This window comes from Acromyrmex echinatior, chromosome 15, assembly GCF_024713525.1.
Source record: "Acromyrmex echinatior isolate Ae372 chromosome 15, ASM2471352v2, whole genome shotgun sequence".
Classification (NCBI taxonomy): Eukaryota; Metazoa; Arthropoda; class Insecta; order Hymenoptera; family Formicidae; genus Acromyrmex; species Acromyrmex echinatior.
Window position 1 is genome coordinate 8317161 of NC_141866.1, and position 20573 is coordinate 8337733.

At 34.4% G+C, this 20573-nt stretch overlaps 1 protein-coding gene across 11 annotated transcripts in view; it reads right to left on the reverse strand.

The window, feature by feature from the left end:
* Liprin-gamma (liprin protein kazrin) overlaps nt 1-20573 on the reverse strand; it is a 158425-nt gene that overhangs the window by 54467 nt on the left and 83385 nt on the right. For 9 of the 11 annotated variants that reach the window (XM_087414186.1, XM_011055433.2, XM_011055432.2 and 6 more), the window contains one exon: nt 3379-3491. In XM_087414186.1, the coding sequence (XP_087270312.1) occupies nt 3379-3405 (27 nt within the window). In that variant the 5' untranslated portion in view covers nt 3406-3491. Of the gene's footprint in view, nt 1-3378; nt 3492-10753; nt 11264-20573 lie in introns of those variants that run through there. The other 2 variants (XM_011055429.2, XM_087414190.1) reach the window with 2 other exon arrangements.

A 20573-nucleotide genomic window follows, 5' to 3' on the forward strand; every position in this document is an offset into this window, starting at 1 on the left:
TTTTATATGTTCGGAAGTCTTATTTTCAAAAAGTATGAAATAATAAAACATCTATAATATACGTAACATACGTACAATATTTCCATATGCGATATTTTTCGAGAATAAAACTCAGACTTATAATATTAAATTAATAATTAGTTGTCATAAAATATTATTATCGGGTCTGTTTATATGAATATACTTGAAATCTTTAAAAAATCTTACATAACAATTCTGAAATGTGCAAATTCTTTCAACGCGAGCTCTAATAAAATATATAATTGTAACAAACGTGGTTTATAAATCAAAATTTAAAAAAAGAAGAACATAAAATCTCAGTACAAGATATTGTTTGTGATATTTAATAAATCATTACATAAATCATTTAATAAATCATTACATTAATAAAAAAATTTGTAATCTTAAGATTTATAGATGTTTTATCTTAAGATTAAAAAATTTTTTATTAATGTAATGATTTATCAAATATCACAAACAATATCTTGTGCTGTGATTTTATGCTCTTCTTTTTTTAAGTTCTAATAAAATATTTTTATATGTTCAGACTTGTAATATTCAATTTACATAGCCGTCACATATATATATCACAAAATAACAAAAATTCAATAATAATATGATAACAATTGAAGCCCCGATGGGGTATTTATATAGGCATGATTCTGTATTTGTGATGTAATTGCATCTCTTGCATTATGCTGCATAAAACGTTCTGCAATTCACCATCGTATCGCCGGCAATACGCCACGAAATTAGCCAAGCGCCAACATTAATCTATCCGCCCTGTGAAAATCATGATATCAAACATTAACAAGTCTGACGGCTCTTTTAACAGCGAGTGCTTTCGACGCGCGTTACGCTCCAAATGAATGACACGCTAAAATGGAAGTTCGGTCATTCCTGTTCGCCTTTTATTCGCGCGTGCAGCGTGATCAATATCGAATAACACGTTTCCGTAGCGCGCGGATTTTTGTATTAAAAGCGATATTGCAATTATTGTGAGACAGTGAGATATTAACGATGGTAATATCGTTTGTTTTACGTAGGCAAAACAAACGCATTGCATTCACAAATTTAATTAACGGAAGATACGAAATTTTGGCACGTGTGCTTTACATTAATTAATTCCTGAATCAATTCGATTGGATATACAAATCAACTATGCTGATTGAATGTACATCAACTATTACAACTTGTATATTAACTTTAATTAGATACTGATAGTAGATTGTAAAAATAAAATTTTTTTTTAAATAAAAAATTGCATAATAAGAAGGATTTTGCTGAAATATTTAGCTAGATCTGAAAATAACTTTGTCGTAGCATTAAAATAATTATGGACGCTCAAACATAATCAGCAATGTTGCAAATAATTTTTGATAATTTTCCAACAACTAGCATAGACATCATAATTATTTCGATAGTCGAACAAAAAAATGTGTATCTAGTTACATCTTTAGATACTTTGGCAAAACTTTTGTTAGCAGTTCTCTTTCCGTGTAAATATTTGAGACTACATTGCTGTTTGTAGACATTTATTTATTCTCAAGTTTCCAATTCTCGTGAATCTTTTCTTATATACAAGTTTATGTATATATATAAATTTGCATTTCATCATGAGATGTCTAAGGTAGAAACCAGTGGCAAAACAATATCTCTTCGATATTTTATTCTATTGACACGGCATCGCCAGAATCATTACAAAAGGATTTAGTCCTTTGCATCCATCTTTAAAGCCTTACTTAAATATACATAGACGTCATTCTCGATTTTAATAGATTAATTTATATGTTCCTGACGTGTAACTTTGACGTATCAATTTTAGATAAGGAACAGACAGTAGATACCTGCGTTTTTTACTTAATTCTTTTCCCTCGACTACTTTGAGAAGCACAAATTGCCGGAGTGATTTCGTTTAATTAGTTACGCAAGCAAACAGAGACTCGTTGCCAGCATAAATTAATTATTAGCTGAAATTATCAAATTATTAAATTAAAAAGAATTATTGAGAAACCATTTAATTATCTTATCTTATCGTTGCGAAATGTTAGTTCGTTCTTATTCCGTTTAAACATAAAATTTTTAGATACGAAAAATTTCTCATAAGAATTTCACGTGAGTACTAGTTGTATTGATCGTAACAAGATATGAAACATGTGACACGAAACAGTCTTATATCTAACAGGAGGGTTCGTACGAAACACCTAACAACGAATCACGCGAAGGACACTTTTTCCACCCCAACTCTTATTTTGTTACTTTACTTGCATCGATAAATCCGTCACGAGCGTTACCACCGGCCACTTTTTTTACTTTCAACTAGTGCGAACAATTCTCCCCGACGACAATTCTCCTCATCCAACATCTCTCTTCGTAATAAACATCAGGCAGCAGCCGTAGGAAAATGTCGGCAAATCACAGCCGGGGGTCGCGCGTGCGTAGGTAACAATGGTTGGCGGTGGACAAAGGAATCCACTATCAATGGAACCCCTCCGTTCGTCTAACAATTAACCACCGAATTCTCGGTTCCCCACTTTCTTGAATCTCTCGAGAGGGCTGCTCATCCCCTCACAATGAAGAAATATTTTTGACGAATTTCCAGTTTGAATAAACACACATCAATTTTCTATGATTATGGAAATTGTTTCTTCGCCTCTCGATGTGCTTTCTTCTCGCGTCAAAATTCAATCGTAAAAATGTAATCCTTGAAAAGAAAGAACGTTTAAATCAAATTGATCTTTTTATTAACAAAATCGATTTCAGTTGAATTATTATATTTAATTATTTATTTTTTTATCTATAAATCGACAGAGGAAAAGTTCATGTTATCATTTACTTCTTTTATCTATTTTGTGTAGATTACATGAAAAATGAACAAGATAGAATATTAGATTGAATTCAACTTCATCCTTTTCTAAAAACACATTCTGAAAATTATCTTACCGCGCGCACGTTAGAAGATTAATAACATTAATCCTATTTCGCAATTTCATTCGTGCCACTCAAAGTTTTCATGAAAAACTATACACTTTATCAAAATCTGCGATGCGACGTTTGTTAATACATATCTAATATCCAATTTCACGTAAACAATGAATTTCGATATCAATGGGCTTATATGCAGCCCTATATCTGTTCGATAATTAACTTCTGGCGTAGGGGATGTTTGAATCGGGCATGGAGTTCGCATTATAGAGACGAATTACAATAGCATGTTTTAACTATGCTATTTCTTTGAATATCAAGAAGATAGAATTATCAGATTACACGTAACACTATATTTTCAGTTGTGTCAAGAAAATCTGAATAAATTAAATATTTTTCAATGTGTCGTAGATTAGTATTGCAAAGTGCTCGTTTAAAATTTGCTAATATTACCTGTGCATCTGCAAGGATGCGCCGCATCAAGGCCAAGGTGGGGTGCGTTGTGAGATCATCTTGAAGGGCAAGCGCCTCACCTTCCTTGTTCAAACGATTCAATGTCTTCAGAGCTGCAATTAGAAAAAAATCGATTGCAAATGACTACTGACACTATAGACAATATTGGCAAAAATTGTTATTGTATGTCTATGTTAGTTCATAAAAGTCTAAGAAATAGAGGAGAGTGAGAGAATTACGAACATGAAGTAAACGCTCGGCCATACTATTGCAGTACATTACAGTACACTGAGAAAAAAAGTCGCTGTTTCAAAAAAAATATTAATTGATTCAACTAAATGTAACGGTCACGGATTGTCAAGCAAATATTTGTTAATTCAACTAAATATTTGTTAATTCAAACAAATAATATGTTTTAAATTACAAGATTTTGTTAATCTATTGTACAAATATTTGAACTAAATAACGTACATTACGAACTAAACGCATTTAGTCAAGTTAACAACTTTTTTTTCTCAGTGTAGTAGCAAGATAATCTCGCATCCATCGAAAGCGCACATGTTGTTTAAGACAAAAATATCATTACATATTTTCGACAATTTTCATTTAAAAAAATGAGAGAATTGGCGAATACCTATAAAGGGAGAAGTTAAATAAAACTGATAATTATTTATCAAATTAAAACAAGATAATCAATAGGCTCTAAAGAAAAATCTAAAAAATGATAAATAAAATGCCAATTTGAGCCAATACTGATTATTCGTGTATTTTATATCATTTATTCAAAGTAAATATTATGACATATACATTTCGACCTACGTCAAGATCCTCTTCAGTACAGAGAAATTTACTTAAACTATTAATTATAAATTAACATAATGATAGCGCATACGAGTATAAACTATTAACGTATAAAATACGAAAAAATTGTGGTAATGATATCTGAGTTAATCTTGGTCAATCAAATTAAGTTTAATGACTGTCAAGGTTGAACTGTTTCATTAAGATATGTACGTGTTCCATTAGATTGTTCCATTTAATGAAACACATTAAGAGTTATTAGACACGACCTAACTGTTTAGTAGACGAATGTAAAACGTTCACATAGAACATATCTTAATGTACAATATATCTTAATGAAACAAGTTTCAATTCTTGACAGTCATTAAACTTAGTAATTTGATTGACCAAGATTAACTCGGATATCATTATCACAGTTTTTTCGTATTTTATACATTAATAGTTTATATTCGTAGCGCTATCATTATGTAATTTTATAATTAATAGTTTAAGTAAATTTCTCTGTATTTCTCTAAAGAGGATCTTGACCGTAGAAACGTATACGTCATAATATTCACTTGAATGAATGAATGGTATAAAATATACACGAATAACCAATGTTGGCTCAAATTGGCATTTTATTTATTATTTTTTAGAACCAAATTATTACAATTAATTATTTATCAATTATAGAAGTTTTTACTCAAGGATATTGGTTTTAAATTATTATTTGGAACAAGCAACAAAACCGATTTAACACTGCTCCACGTAGTGAACAATCCTACATTTTTCTAGGAAACATCTGACAAAAAGAGACATTGTTCACAGTTTGCACATTGCAGTTGTTGACAATACAGCGTTTTACAGCTCAATCAAGACTTGTATCCGCGACTCGGCGGTAAATGACCGAGCTTTGCGGAAATCGTTGGCACGTGAAGGGTACTCGGCGAGTATGTGCGCCATTGGGTCGTGTTGAGCCTTTCATCCGAGACATGCGGAGAGTCAGAGAATTTCTGAGCCCGGACCTACCATTGCCCAAGATGGCCGATCTCCCCTGGCTTGTTCGTCTCGTATTATCTTCACCCGGCCAGTGGTTTGAACGGCGGGATAATTGAATTCTCGTGGTAGTCGATGATCGTGGCGCGAACGTGGAAAGGCCCGGGGGTTACCGAACTATTATCGACAAGTTCGTGAGAACAAGTCGTTTCGCAAAGGTGCCCGAATAAGCTCAGAATAGACACGCGTCTTCGATGCTTCCACAATATCGCGCAGAAGCTACGTGGTGCTTTGGTAGAGTTTTTAAAAGATAGAAGTACGTGAGATGTTGTGCTTTGACCCACTTCGTATACTTTCGGCCCATATGAAATTAGAAGTTTTAAGCTTATAAGTTGCGTCCACGCTACGTGTTCATAAGCTTAATAGAATTGAAGAGCTTCCCGCAACAGTGGGCTAACTCACATTTTGTAAAAACAGAGCAAATAAATTCTAAAGTTAAAGTGATGGAAAAAATATCAATATCATATGCGGTTATGTTATGAAGTAATGTTTTTCCGCTTTAATTTTAGAATTTATTCAAAATTTGTACAAAATTCCGTTTTTACACAGAGAGTTAGTCCACTGTTCCAGCAAGCTGTTCTATTACGAAGACAATTTTATGTTTCACAGGTTTCTCTTACTTTTATAAAACTGTTGTTATCAAAGGAAAACGGTAATGCATCTTCTGATAAACGATCAACCTTCAAGTAAAGCTAGAGATAGAGAGAGTAGCGGTGGAATTATAATGTCGGATAATACATTCCGGGACTCACTGCGTTAGCTTAAACGCAAATTTGCTACATAAATGAGACGCACATGTAGTCGACGATGCGATGTCAGCTTTGATGTGGCCTAAGCAAAATTCGAAGCGGGTCTGTAAAGATATATACTATAACAAACCTCGTTAAAAATATATTTTGACTTTACGTGAGATTGGAATACGGACGATTTTCGCGTAATTAACGCTACATAAAGTATAGCCAAAAATCGTGAGTTTAAAATCGAAAATATTAAATCGTCCAAAGCCAATTATAGGTTACATGAGAGTGTATAATTGTATTAATGGAGCGTTTTGCGTCACCACGCGTCGCTGCTACTTGGTGATAATTTAATGACAGTTACCATTAATCCAATTTTAATCACGCGCACGATTTTTCGTACGAACGCGCCAATCAATCTTCGAAACTTTAAGTAATACAAGCATGAAACAAGTTTGCCGTTTTGTTGCGTAATCGATGTCGCAACGAAGACGACATCGAGAATGAATCTGACGCGATTAGAGTATTATTTGTTGTGCCAGAGTTGCAATTAAGTGCAATTAAATTGCCGCTTGTGCCAGAGCACAGGAAGACCTAAGCTACACCAGAGAATTGTTTTATCGATTTAAATCCTGTTTGCTAAAGACAAAAGTCTCTTCTTGTCGATAAGATACGAATTCTAGATCGTCGAACATCTTTCCAGCAGATCCTCGCTCTGCAAAGTCCTCAGAGAATGAACGTATTATTGCCAGATCTGGAGAAACAGCTAGTCGTAAAAATTGCTTTTCGCCAATAAAGATCGAGAGAACAAAGGTAGAAATATATTCTTAGAATAAATAAAAAATAAGAGAACTTAATGGTTGTGTCATTAAAAATATTGGACAGAAAGTGGATCACTGTCTACGTATCGCTCTCTTTAAAAGTAAATATTGATAAAAATTCAATTACAATTCAAAAATTTCAAATATCTACAAACGTATCTACAAACATTCTTCTGAGAAGAATTAGAAATATTGAGTAAGTTTGACGTTTACGAGTTAAATGGAAAATAATGTAGGATTAACTATTTGTTCAATTACAATCAAGCGACTTGCAATTACCGTCAACTCAGATTTCTATCTGTCATCTTTAAACCGATTGATGAGCAAAAAAAAAATACGTTGAAACGGATAGATCGGAAGACCCTTTTCCTTCACGGACTGTGATCTTAAGATTGTAGCGGTTCTTCAAACACAGCAGGAAGCTCTCACATCAGGAACGTCCTTACCGAATAATCTCGCACGATCATTACTACCCTAAAAGAAGAACGCTCGGTAGGAGCTTCGTGACGGAGATTCGCGATTAAACAGCTGTATACTTCCGTATTAAAGATTAATCATAATTATTCCTAGCACGCTTTTTGCAGAGTAATTTCACGTAAAAAATTTACGTCAAATTTCCTTAAACGCAGATTAGAAAAACTAATTACTGTATTTATTTAAAAAAGAATAATAAATTTAAAAATTACAAGACACAAGAATTATTACTCTAACAAGAATAAATCAAAAGAAAATAAATTGCCAACGTAAGCCAACGCTGTTATTAGTATATGTTATTAGAAATAATATATTATAAAGATTAGACGTTTCGAATGTAAAAATATTTATATCTGAATTAGAAATATTTAATAACTGATTTAAAATATTTAATATCCAATATTTTCGAAAAAAAAATCAGCTTTTGTAAAAAAAAATATTTTGTGCGTTAAATCATCAGGTTTAAGAAATTTTAAATATTCAGTTCATCTCGAATCATTAAATCATAAATTGTTAAATCATAATGATTTGGTTTATTTCTTAAATTTCTCAAATTCACGAAATCGGAGAATGCAGAATAAATCAACTCGTTGACACCAGCCACCGAAACGATAAATCTCGCGTGTAATGCAAGGTAAAAACGTGCCCTCGCGAAAGTAGGCGATCGCGTTAAAATATTCCGCGCGATGTCGATAGGCTTGGCGTTGTAGCGTTTTGCCTCGACACACCTACAGCCTCGGTTTGCACCGGTATACATGTCAGAGTGCACGGCGAACTCATGTGATCCTGGATGGCTCTTCCAGGTCGGGGGTATATAGGTCTACGGTAAACACGGAGAGAAGAGTAGATACGCCTCCGTCGTTTCCTCGGCACAGCGGGGGTTGCGGGAATATATCTACTGATATACGGCGCGCACCGATATTATGCACCTCCCTGTGTCGGAAGTGAGATTCTTTATGAGCTTTTACACCAACTCGGAACTATCGAGGTCGCACGGCCGGCTAATGCGAAACAGGAATCCCTTTATGGCCTTCGGCACAGATAAAGCGATACTCGATAGAACTCCGTTTGTGGAGGTTTGATAAAGGGTTTTACGATGAATGACATCGGTTTAACATCTCCCAGTACTCTGTATTAGAATCAAATACTCGTGGTGGACACCGCTGATATCGGATGGAAGTAAAATGCAACGGTCACATCGGCGTATTTACATAATGTATTATACCAAGCTAAGATTTCGCGTCGCGTGCGCATTTAAAATGCGGCGCGGCGGTCGCAAATCATAACCGCGACACGTATCGTTTCGACTTCCGGGACAACCGAGACGTGTGCGTTACGACCTTTTGGATCTGCTATCTGTCACGTCTTGTAATTCCAACTTTCTCGACGTCAGATAAAATGAAAGACTGGCATGACAAGCAATGAAAGTTAAATCGCAAGATCGCAAAATAGCATAAATCTTATTAGGAAAGTAATGAGTTGAATTGACAAGCTGACTTGTATCGACAAATCCATCCCTCTGGTTGTAAAATTAAAATTTTTTTAATACTATTGCGTTGACGTCCAGAATAGTCCGATCGTTAATTCTCACAGGCGTGTCCAAAACTTAGCTCTCAGTTAAACCCATTAAACTTACCTCTCCATCATCTCGTTGAGCGAGATAGAGAGAAAACGAAAAAGGATAAATGCTGGAACAGCTAGTCACTGGGCAGAGTACTAGCGTCTATTCTTTTTGTTTTCTTTATCTTGCTCGACGATGATGAAGAAGGAAACATTTAGCTCGCGAGTTAAGTTTTGGACACGCCTGATTCTAACGGTACCGTAATTTTCAGAAGTATTCAGAGTATTCAGGAAAGTGGTGTCGGATTTGATCCGATGCTCTCTTTCATTCGTTTTTCTAATTTATGTATAAAGTGAGTAAAAAAAGCAAATAATAATAATATAAAACTTCTTTCTCCGTTTAATTATATTAGGTGCGCAACTAAGTTCTCGCTGTTATTTTGATGAAAATGCCATCAAAATAACAGCGAGAACTTAGTTGCGCACCTAATAAATGAAAAATAATTAATTATTATAAAACATAATATTAGAAAAATATTGCGCAATTCAGTATAATAGCCAAACTCATCCATTAAGAGAAAAGTTAACAATAAAAAACAGTATAATACTTATAAAAAAATCTTTAACTTATTGCCTTAATGTCAAAATAATAAACAAATACTATAAGTATTTTGTTAATTTTCTTTTTGTTTAAAATGGGCTCCCGTTCCTATCATTAGAGAGTTAAAATAGCATACGAAAATTTTAATAACTACGTTCAGCGCAGGAACGTTCCAATTGCACGGTGCGCGTCTTAATGTGTTGCGACGTAACGCAATGAGTTCCTCGTAATCCTCGAGACACAGGTACCAGAATTACCTTGTGCTTAATATATATATCCGGCAGAGCGCATAGTTTACCGGTATGACTTCCGTACAGCGGCGCGTACACGGCGCGCTGGAAACAGGATTAATGGATTAGCGATGTTTTGAATTACAAGCGAAGTGTAAGCGGGGCAAATATTCTCTCTCTCTCTTCAATTAGAGCAGAATTCTACGAAGCAGCTTCGAGTTACAGCGGAATCGGCGCATCTGCAAGAGCCCCCGAGAGTCGTCGGGGTGATCCTTTATAAATGTAGACTATTCCGCCTCGTAAAACGGAAGATCGTTCATTTTACGTAAGTTACAAATCTGTCACTTAAATACTAAGAGAGAAAAAACAGATAAAATGAAATATTACGTTATTATCGCCATTGTAAATTGGGAAAGTCTTAAAGCTCTCTAGCACAAAGAATTATCTATTTCTATCCTTTTTTTCTTTATATCGACATATATGTTATCTCAATTAGAAATATAGAGGTAGACTGCTACAAGAAATAATCCGATGTATAGTTTGTTACGTTGATGTTCCATTCAGTGAAAGCGAGATTCATTATGGTTTATTGCCCGCTGGAAACATATCGCGAGCTTGCCGCGAGGATACATGTAGTGCAGATTGAAGTAGACATGAGCGATATGTACATCGTAATAAAAGTCATAATAGGATGTGATGCATTACATATACATATATACATATATATATTTATGTATGAATGTGTATGTGTGAGATGTTACAAAGCATTACCAAACTATGTGACCCAAGACCGTTACAAAGACGGAACATCGTGCTAAAAGCGGCAACATACGCAACACACTTAAACAAATAATTAACGTGTAATTAATAACCGTAATTATATGATACATCGGAACGCGGAATGCCGTGTGTATTTTGCCTGCGAGTTTGATTGACGCAATTTCCAAGATAAGCCCCTAAGTGCCTTGAATTTCCGGCGGAAACTTCAAGCATGGCGGACGCCAGGCTTGAAACCTATAGCACGATGTTTATCTTCCCAAGCACCATGGAGGGGAAATCTCGTGTGTAACACCACAACCTGTCCGAGAGTGACCAGAGAGCTGTCGTCAAACTCACCTTCCTCGTAGGGTTGCGCACGTTTGGCGAACGCCCTCGAGAAAACGCCGCCGCGCGGCTTCGAGGCGTCCACGCCGTTTTCTACGGCCGCGCTCATTTTCGCGAGTGGTTCTTCACCGAGTGTGCGTTTGCCGTGGACGTATCTGAAATTGACATATTACACGAAACGTTCTCATAAAAAACTAGCGGAAACGGTTATTGAACGCGCGGCGGTCTTCAACATTCGGTCCCATATCGAAACTTTTCAACTCGATATCGTCAGTCGATCGGATATTGGATTTCATTGGTAAAGCAATTAAAATTTCAAATATGTCGCCGATTAATTACATTTAATGTTCAAAAGTACATTCAACGTTCAAAAGAAACTAATAATAAAATAAAAAAAAATTCTACTCTGCGGATAAAATAACTTTCTATGAGTCAGTTGGCTGTCATCTTAACTTTACATTATTACCACGAGAGACGCAGTAAAAGGCTGATATTTCTCTTTTAAAAATTCTCCTTTGCATTTTAAAACTTTATAATTTTATTCTATTTATAAATTAAAAAATAAAACTTACGTAGTTCGCTTAAACAGTCTTTGTGTTTCGAAAAAAAAAGAAATAAAACTATTTTACTTTCCTGAGATATGAACAAATAAAAATGTTCTGGATTTCGCAGACTCATTAGAATAATGATATAAGCAAAAATTAAAGATAGTAATCTAAGGTTAAGCAGCTTTCCTCCCTTTGTTGTTTTGAAAGTTACACAGATTATGCAGCGGTGGATTTATATGTAATCTCATTAACTTTTCGTGATTAGTGCATTAACGTAAGACCACCAATTTACTGGCGGTGCTCGTCGAATGCATAATACAAGTGCGGTTTTCACGTTGCTTGGGGCGAGTATAATGGCAAAGTTATAAAGTACACGTCAATGTGTTAATTAATGTAATTTATACAGTTCTCTCTCGCATCTGATACTGCGTAAAAGTCAGTCTGTGCCAGTAACTTGTACCAAAACTCTACGTACTCTAGATGAACTGCCGTCATAACTGCCACCCACGTTCACAGTAATGTTAATTTGTATGCTACGATTAGAGAGTTTTTTTCTCTCTCTCTCTCTCTCTTTCCCTCTAATTAAATTTAGATTGTCTAATTACCGGTTGGAAAATTACTAATAGAAATACGTCATTGATTTTTTATCAATATGTAGAAGGAACAAACCATCAGGTAATTATATTATTTTTTTGTATGATTTCTCTATACGGAACGTTTTGCTGAAATATCTAAAAAATTAACTTATAGATACAGATCTAAAGATAATTTTTTGGATCATCAAAATAATTATGTAGGTCGCTCAAGCATGTCTAGTATTAATAGATAATGCCTAGTATTATACAATTAAATTTAGACATTCTACGTCTAATTATTTTAATGGTCCCAAATCAGTTTCAGATTCGTATCTAATTAAATTTTTTGACACTTCAAAAAAACTATTCTTTCTCTATATATTTAATTTAAAAATATAACAATTAGACAAAAATTTCGTGGGATAAAAATAAAATGAGTTTCTGCAAATCCATTTTAATTCGCTTGACTTCGAGCCACTTGGATTTAGCGTACGTATCAACATTCCAGGAAGCTGCATTATCATAGAGGTACTGTCCTCGCAAGCTTATGTTTACGTAACGCAGCAGGAGAGACCCTCGTTACTAGTCTCGGGGATGACGCCATTATACGGAAAGTCCGTATTGGTGGCTGGCGAGCAAACGACGACGAGCATATAATAACAGCGTGTGCCGCTCGCCGTCGATATACTCTCCTCGAAAATGGCGTAGCACCCCATATTACACGTCACCCTGTGCACACACGTGTATCATCACCCCTCTTGTCGCCTCGAGACCCGCCGTCATTCGATCGTCATAATTTATCATTACACACGGGGAAAGACGCGCTCGATAAATCCATGCCGTGTTCAACTGCGTTACCATTGATTTATGCACTGTGACGTTGGTCGTAAAGGGAGATCTATCGTGCATCCTTTGCCGCGTTACGGCATTAGAAATCAACCCTCTCGCGCCCTCGCGCATGCGTGAGCCAGAAATCCAATGGAAAAAAAAATGTCAACTTTTTATTTTGTATGTGACCTTTCCGGTTCTGAAATATCCGGCACGATACGATCGCATACACGAAACAACAGTGACAAATAATTTGGCGAGCGTGTAAAACGCTCACCAAACGCTTGAAATTCGAGGGATTTCTGCTTCACGAAAAAGTTTTGATTGACTATTCAGAAGTAGCGACATTTAATATATTTATTAATTAAAGTGACATTTTTATAAATTTATTTCCCTCGATCGTGCGACTATTTCAACGAGTTCGCTATTTCAATGGGCCGTATTAAAGGAGTTTAGTAGTTCGTAATTTTGTTGCGGAGTTTAACTTTGATTATACAATTTAGACTATTTTTGCATAGCAATGCTCCAATCTGAATAAATTCGCATGCTTTACTGCGAGCAAGCGATTAAACGTTTGCCATTTCAATTTCTGCTTCGTTCTCGATTGAATACGCTTATATTTAGCATGATGCACGGCGATAACACGTATATAACAAAACGGTTAAACAATTTTGTTTGTTTCATTATTGCGCCATGCGTTTGCGCTTGATTTAGTGTTGCATTCAGCGTTAAGTGCTGCCGTCTGATTTCGAGATTCATTTTTTTATAAAAATAAAAAATATGTTTTCCACGGATATTTTATGTCGCGCTTTATAAATGTCGAGAATCAATCACAGACGAACGAATTATTACAACTTCGAAAAAACTCTTCGTTGTTCAATAAATCGAGATAGAGACATGTTCACAACGTGTGTGCTTTTTCCATTACAAATCCAATCAACGGATTAGCGGATTAAGAATATCGCGCCTAGAATATCGTGTGCGGCATTAAAAAACTGGTTGTTTTATTATTTTAGTATATTTATGTCTTGACAACAAAAGCAGCGAGGAGATTGCATTACGTGGGTGTTTAGACTCGATAAATTCTTGCGGGGTTGCGAGTCGACGCTCCTGATTTATGTACCGCGACAGCAGAACTCATAAGGGAGATCTATAGTCGTTTTTCCATTTCTTCTTTCTACGTCCCATGGAGCTCTACACGGAAATCTTTGTCAGTGATTTTTAACTTGGTGGAGATTTAAGGTAGTAACATCCGCGAAACTTTGTCTTTACTAGATAGAGTATTATTATGGCGTCGCCATACTGTGGAACTTTATTGATTTATTTTTTAATATCTCTCGTAAACTTCGAAAGTAAATAACTCTTTGAAATGTATGAGAATTATTATCTACAAGATACATTTGTTGATTACTTAGGAAAAAATATTTTATTTCGCTAATACGCGGAAAAAATAATTTTGCTAGAAGTATCTAAAAATCTAAGTTGATACAAATCTGAAAATATATTGTTAAACTGAAAATAGATTGTTAAAATTTAACTAAATATAAATTCGAACATAATTTTGTTGGATCTATCAAAATATTATAATTATGTAGAAAACTCAAACATGATGAATAATACTGCAGAAAGTTTTGACATTCCAGCAATTAGTTTCACCCTATATAATTATTTTGATAGTCCAACAAAATTATTTTCAAACTTATATTTAGTTAAATTTTTCTTCTTTTTTTCTTCTTTTCGTGTATGAACGTTATTGCAAGTATTATGGTCTTATTGTTATCAGTCCTAAAATTTCCAATGCATTTTAGTTTAATAATTTTATGTATTTCAGTTGAATAATCAAAACCGTTTTTTTTTGTTATTAACTTATTTCCGTATTGTGCAATTTGTAATTGAGAAGCTCGTGTAATTCTATCTACATTAGCTGCGTTAATAAACTTCGAGTGAGCGTAACATGATGGGAACGAAACTCGCAACGAACCGCGAACCGCGGAGAGAAATTATTCGCTCGCTCTACGGTTTCATTCGTATTGATGAACTTCCGCAAATAAACACTTTCATGCTGACGAAAGAGGGAATAAAAGCAGCCGAGGTTGAACAGAAGCAATAAAGTCCGCGAATAAATTGAACCACACATCCCACAGAATGGCATCAACCTATGTAAATCCGAGGATAAAATCAACTATGGCAATGTCATTGCCCGAATTAAAAAGATCTTTAAATATAATACAATCATAAATAAATCAAAATAAAATAAAGTAAATCAATAAAATACAATTAAAGATACAATAAAATTAAAAGAGAATATTTGTCGAAAACTTGTGTATGCAATTTTTCATTGTTTAATGTGTCTATTTGCTTAACGGGTTATATATCTCTCTTACTTAACACTAAAACATAACACAATTCAACAAATTAAATTTCCTAGAAAAGAGAAAACACTATTTTTATCTCGATAGAAAATTATTGATTAATTAAATAATATCAGCAGAAAAAATATATTCTTGACACATGATCAAATGTTTTTTTATTTCACAATCCTTAAAAACACCTTTTTTGAATTGTAATGATTTTTTTATAAAGTTAAGTTTACTTTTGAGAGGGTAATATTTACTTAGTCATTCACGATAATAACTCAAAAAGAATCATTACATGAAATAACAAAATGATTACGGAATAAATGAAATGGATTTGATATATTTTCCAAGACAATTTATGATATTTCAGATCATTTCTTATCTCTCACAGACGAATAATGGGCAATGATGCGGCTATGTTTCACGATGGAGTAATAATTTGTGTTATTGCATCCCTAGAAACAAGTGTTATTGTCAGATTCGGAATTACAGAAGTTTGCTATCGTACACGACACCCTAGTGTCCAATTTCAAAATGGACATCACTACGGCTTTGACGATCCCTTTAACCATACTCATCTGGGAAATAACGAAGTTTCGCCTACTTTTCTTTATAAAGCAGTTTGCCAAATGCCCCATTGAAAGTTCCATTAAAAGTTGGATTTAATTTACCGGAAAGGATCTCCAATAATAATTGATTATAGACATGTTTATATATAATTAAAAAGATATTTAAAAAATTACGATTGGCGAGTAAATATAAATGCAAAATTAATTAAAGAAAAAATTTTGTATACATTAAATCTTATTTGATATAACAAAGTTTATTAGAAATAATTTCAATTAAAGGTATCGTTTGTGATGATTCATTCCGGCTATTGAATCTACCAAAGTAAAATAAATGGAAAGAGCACGACAGCAGTTGATGTATCAGGGGAAACGACCAAGTTACCGATATTCTCCGTTTTTCTTCTCTGTGTATTCTGATCGATCGCACTTTTCTCGAAGGGTCGACTAGCTCAATAACATAAATACAAATTACGATGCGATCCATTGTTGTATCTCTGCATTTTCGTGTAACAAGCTATATGAATTAAATATAACATCAGCCTCGTGGACCGATATTCCTCCTAATTTCTTATTGTCCACGGAGAGAGTATTTGTTTCCATCTTATTTCGCGTCTATCTCGCTTTGCGTATGCATTCGCATCTGATTTGCAATTTCCTTATCCTTCCCAGCCAGGGAATTCGCCAGCTTTATATCGCTTCTAATTTACCCCCGATGGTGTGAGTCTCTTCAGGATCTCGGGCAAGTAGTTGTCTCGCGTAACTAATTACCGAGAAACCCATTTCGAAATTTTGTTTCACCACCGCCGAAACGATCCCCGTCTCTTCCTTTAGATGACTCCGCTCAGTACCTCACTTCTACTTTCGGAAGGAAATTGCGAAATGCCAGGCGCATCGTGCGTCTTCCTCCGACCCTGTCAGGAGTTCTGCACAGACGAATGATGGTTCCTACAGACAAAGTCGAGAGAACGAGCCCTTGCCTTCGCGCGAAAGGAAATCTCGCGAGATGCAACGCAGTACGGCGTCGTCGAATGATTTCACGGCGCTTTCCGGATTGCCTCTTTGCTGCATTCAGCGTGCAAACGTCGAGATTTATGACGTAGACGTAAATGCATGGCGAGGACCCTGTCCTGTGTTGTCACGGGATTCGAGTTGCAGTGAGTCGTCGCGCTAAACCTCAGCGCGAAACTTTGTTGCACCTCGTGCGACGTGTCACGTCGGCAATCCAACCGCTTAACGAAATTTATATACGGACAGCTATGTCCTTTTCATTACAAAGTTCACAAGTTTTCAACAAAATTTCATGTTCATAGATTTTCCTTTAACTCAATACTTTTAACTTTTTCCAGTTAAAAATTAAAGAATAACAAGAATAACTTTTATCTCTTAAAAATACAAAAATTATTCAATGAAATTATTCACTCAGTGAAGTTTTTATATAGAAAGAACGCGGTATTACTAAAGTTAGCTACGTACAGATTTAAAAATAATTTTGTTGAATTATCAAAATAATTATGTAGATCACTTAAGCATCGACAACAATACTGCAACAAGTTTTGACATTTAACAATCAGTATCCAGCTTTGAGTATCCTATATAATTATTTCGATGGTCCAAACAAAATTATTTTCAAATCAGTATCCAGCTAAATTTTTAGATACTCTTTAACAAAAATATTATTTTTGTTTACTTACAGAAAAAAATTGAATCAAGAGTTATAAGCAGCATAATGTAATTTGAACTAATAAATATGAATATTTTAATCTAATCTATCTTTCCGCATTCCTTTCTGTTTCTTTTGTTATTCCGTGCCTAACCCGACGTATACATAAATCGCGTCGTTAACTCGATATCATCGGCAGCCGGCCTGAGAACACCTTGCGGCCATGCGCGATTTTAATCTAGGTGCAATATAAAAAAAAATGGAATAGTTGCATGAAGAAAGGCGACAGCAAGCTCGAGGAAATGGAAAGAGAACATCGAGAAGGGTGAATTTGAAGCTAATGACGGCGCCAAAGCTAAACGCTCTTTATTTTTTTTCACCTTCTACCTTAATTAGTGCGCTCCCGACCGCGTAATTATTGCGTTACGGTTGCATTAGGCGGCAACCAAGGCGAGTATCCATGGTACACCCAACAATTTCCAACCCCCCTTTTTCTTCCGCGCTAATTTCCCTTTTAGGTACTTTTAACAACGTTGGTACATGGCGCATCACAAACGCGCGTAACGTTTTTACTTGATAATTCTAGAACGCAAATTACGACAAAGAAATATTATATTTATAATATTAAATATAGGCATCGTGTTCTTAAATGTAGTAGAGTTTTAGCTAGTTTTGTATTAATTAAATTTTTACAAATCTACATTGTGAATATATTTCTGTTCGTTTTGAAAATCCTTTTCCTTTTTTTTCCTTTTTTCCCACCTCTGAGTATGCACATCACACAACTAACTTTACTTACTATATCATAGATCATATAAACAACGCTGAAGTTCACTCGAATTTCAAATGATAGTTGACATGATCGTGATTAAGTTCTAAGTCGGACAAAGTTTGATGGAATCGTTAGATTGTTTTGATTTTAGTAGGAGATTCAAACCGACAACTGGTCGAACAAAGTTTCTTATCTTAAACTTTGACGTGTTAACAAGTATCAGCTCTCGAAACTTATCGATTGGACACGCTTTAATTGTTTGCGAATTCTTGCATTTTTCGCGCGCGATTGCCCCTTCTATTGTATTTAGCATAAAATAAAATAAATTAAAATCAATAAATTAAAATCTATTAAAACAAAGATAAAATAATCATGCTAAATAGAAATGAAATGAAATTATTTTTACGTGACGGAATAGAAGATCGAATTGGCACTTGACGTTTATCACATCTAAAAAAGTATCAGATTTTCATTTTTAATTCTCAATGTAGATTTCTTTATCTTTCTATATTTATATAAACACAGTTAATGACTTTGATTTATTCGAAAACCGAATAATGCCGTCGATTTTGGGGATCAATTATTTTGATATAATAAAAATGTGTACTTGAATCGATTTCATGCACCAATTTAGAAATCAAATACTGTTTCGCGCACAATCCTGTTATCATTTCAAAATAATAATCATATAATTCGCAATCAGGCCGCGGCTTGACCTGTTCGGTTTTTTTCTAACTAGGAACAATGAACGCTAAAGCAATTTGTCTCGCACGATGGAACATTCAGGATGAGCCTTAACGGTGAAAGTCGGACCGGAAGAATCAACGATCCGTGGCTGACGATACGACAATACAAACGGTACTGAAACCTTTTAGTTCCAGACGAAATGTCGCCGCACAATTCCTAACCGTTGTCACAGAGATTGGCACAGATAGATAATCGGTGATCTCTGTCATAAATTTCGCGAATCAATTTCGTGGAACAGTAACTGATAAGATATGTAATATTCTTCGCCATTCTAATATTGTTAGAAAATTTATAAAAATATTCTTAAAAATTAATCGTGTATTTCTCCTGAAATTTATATTCATTTTTAATTAATTGTATAAGCCGATTAATAATGAGAAATGACTAGATATCCATCTATATACCTCGTATTTTGCAAAAATCGTGCTTAAGTAAATTGATGAAGAGCAATATTGTCACAAGACCTTTTATCCAAATAAGCATGCGGGGGTAATTTCGGACGATATATGAGAAACAGCTAATAAATAAAACTAAGATAAAACAATGCGGTCGCGAAATCATAAGCGACTGTATGACCATAATATATTCCGCGACGGCGAGCTATGTACCGAGTGGCACGAAGAAATGAAATTTCGCGATTGATGGCGAAATTTTGCCTTTTGCATGAGCAAGGCCGATTCTTTTTATCACAGATATACGCAACAGTAGAAGATAGGTGACCATGTCTAAATTTAGTTAGTAGTGAGGAAATTTATTTTACGTCTAGTGACGACCAATTACCATCTCTCTCCCTCTTTCTCTTTCCCTCTCTTTCCTTTTTCCTTCTTGGTGCTTTAATGTTCTCTCCCTATTTCTCTCTGTCCCTCTTTTATAAGCCCCTACGGCCGTGTACATAGGTCACTGTAGTGAAATGAGATCAGAATGAAATCGGAACAGAGGAGGATGCAGATAAAGGTAATACCAAGAGCAAATATACAGTACGTTCCACAATTGTAAAACATAATTTTACAAATCTGTAAAATTAAGATAAATCTACATATTTTATCTTTTTTTAAATAAATGAGGCGTGCAAGGAAAAATGTTGTGCCATTTTTTAAATTTTGGAGGAGAAAGAAAAAACTTATTTCTCTTAAAAATTATCACTTTAAAAATTTTACAAAAAATTACCGTAATGACTAAAGATATGAGCAATTAGTTTCTGCAAAGATGTTTAATTAAGTCATTCTACTAGTGTTAAAAAAATTATTTTAAAAAATTATATTAAAGTTGTGTTAAAATTTTAAAACGTTATAAATCCAAGTAAAAGTGCCAATTTCATGATGGACTTACAACATTTTGAGTTTGTTTTTCTGCTTGTAGCAACACTTTCCATATCAAATATTAAAATATGATAGAACAATAATACAATTTATTTATATTAGGTGTTGGAATTAATTCGTAGCGTTTTACAAGTGATGGGAAGTACTTTCATTAATGTATTTTTTAATGCTCATGTGAAATAAATAACATTCTTTCATTAAAAACGCTACGAATTAATTCCAACACCTAATACAATAAAATGCAATATGGACATTTAGAACGAATTCTGCCATCTGACATCTCTAATAGATTTTAATAAATCCAATAACAATATAAGATGTGAAACAAATATATGTATATAATTAAATGCAGTTTGCTTTAATTTTGCTGACATCAATTCATTACATCATTTAGAAATAAAATTGTCTGAAGAATAATACACATGTTTATTTCATTGTCAGCGTAGATTTGATTGCA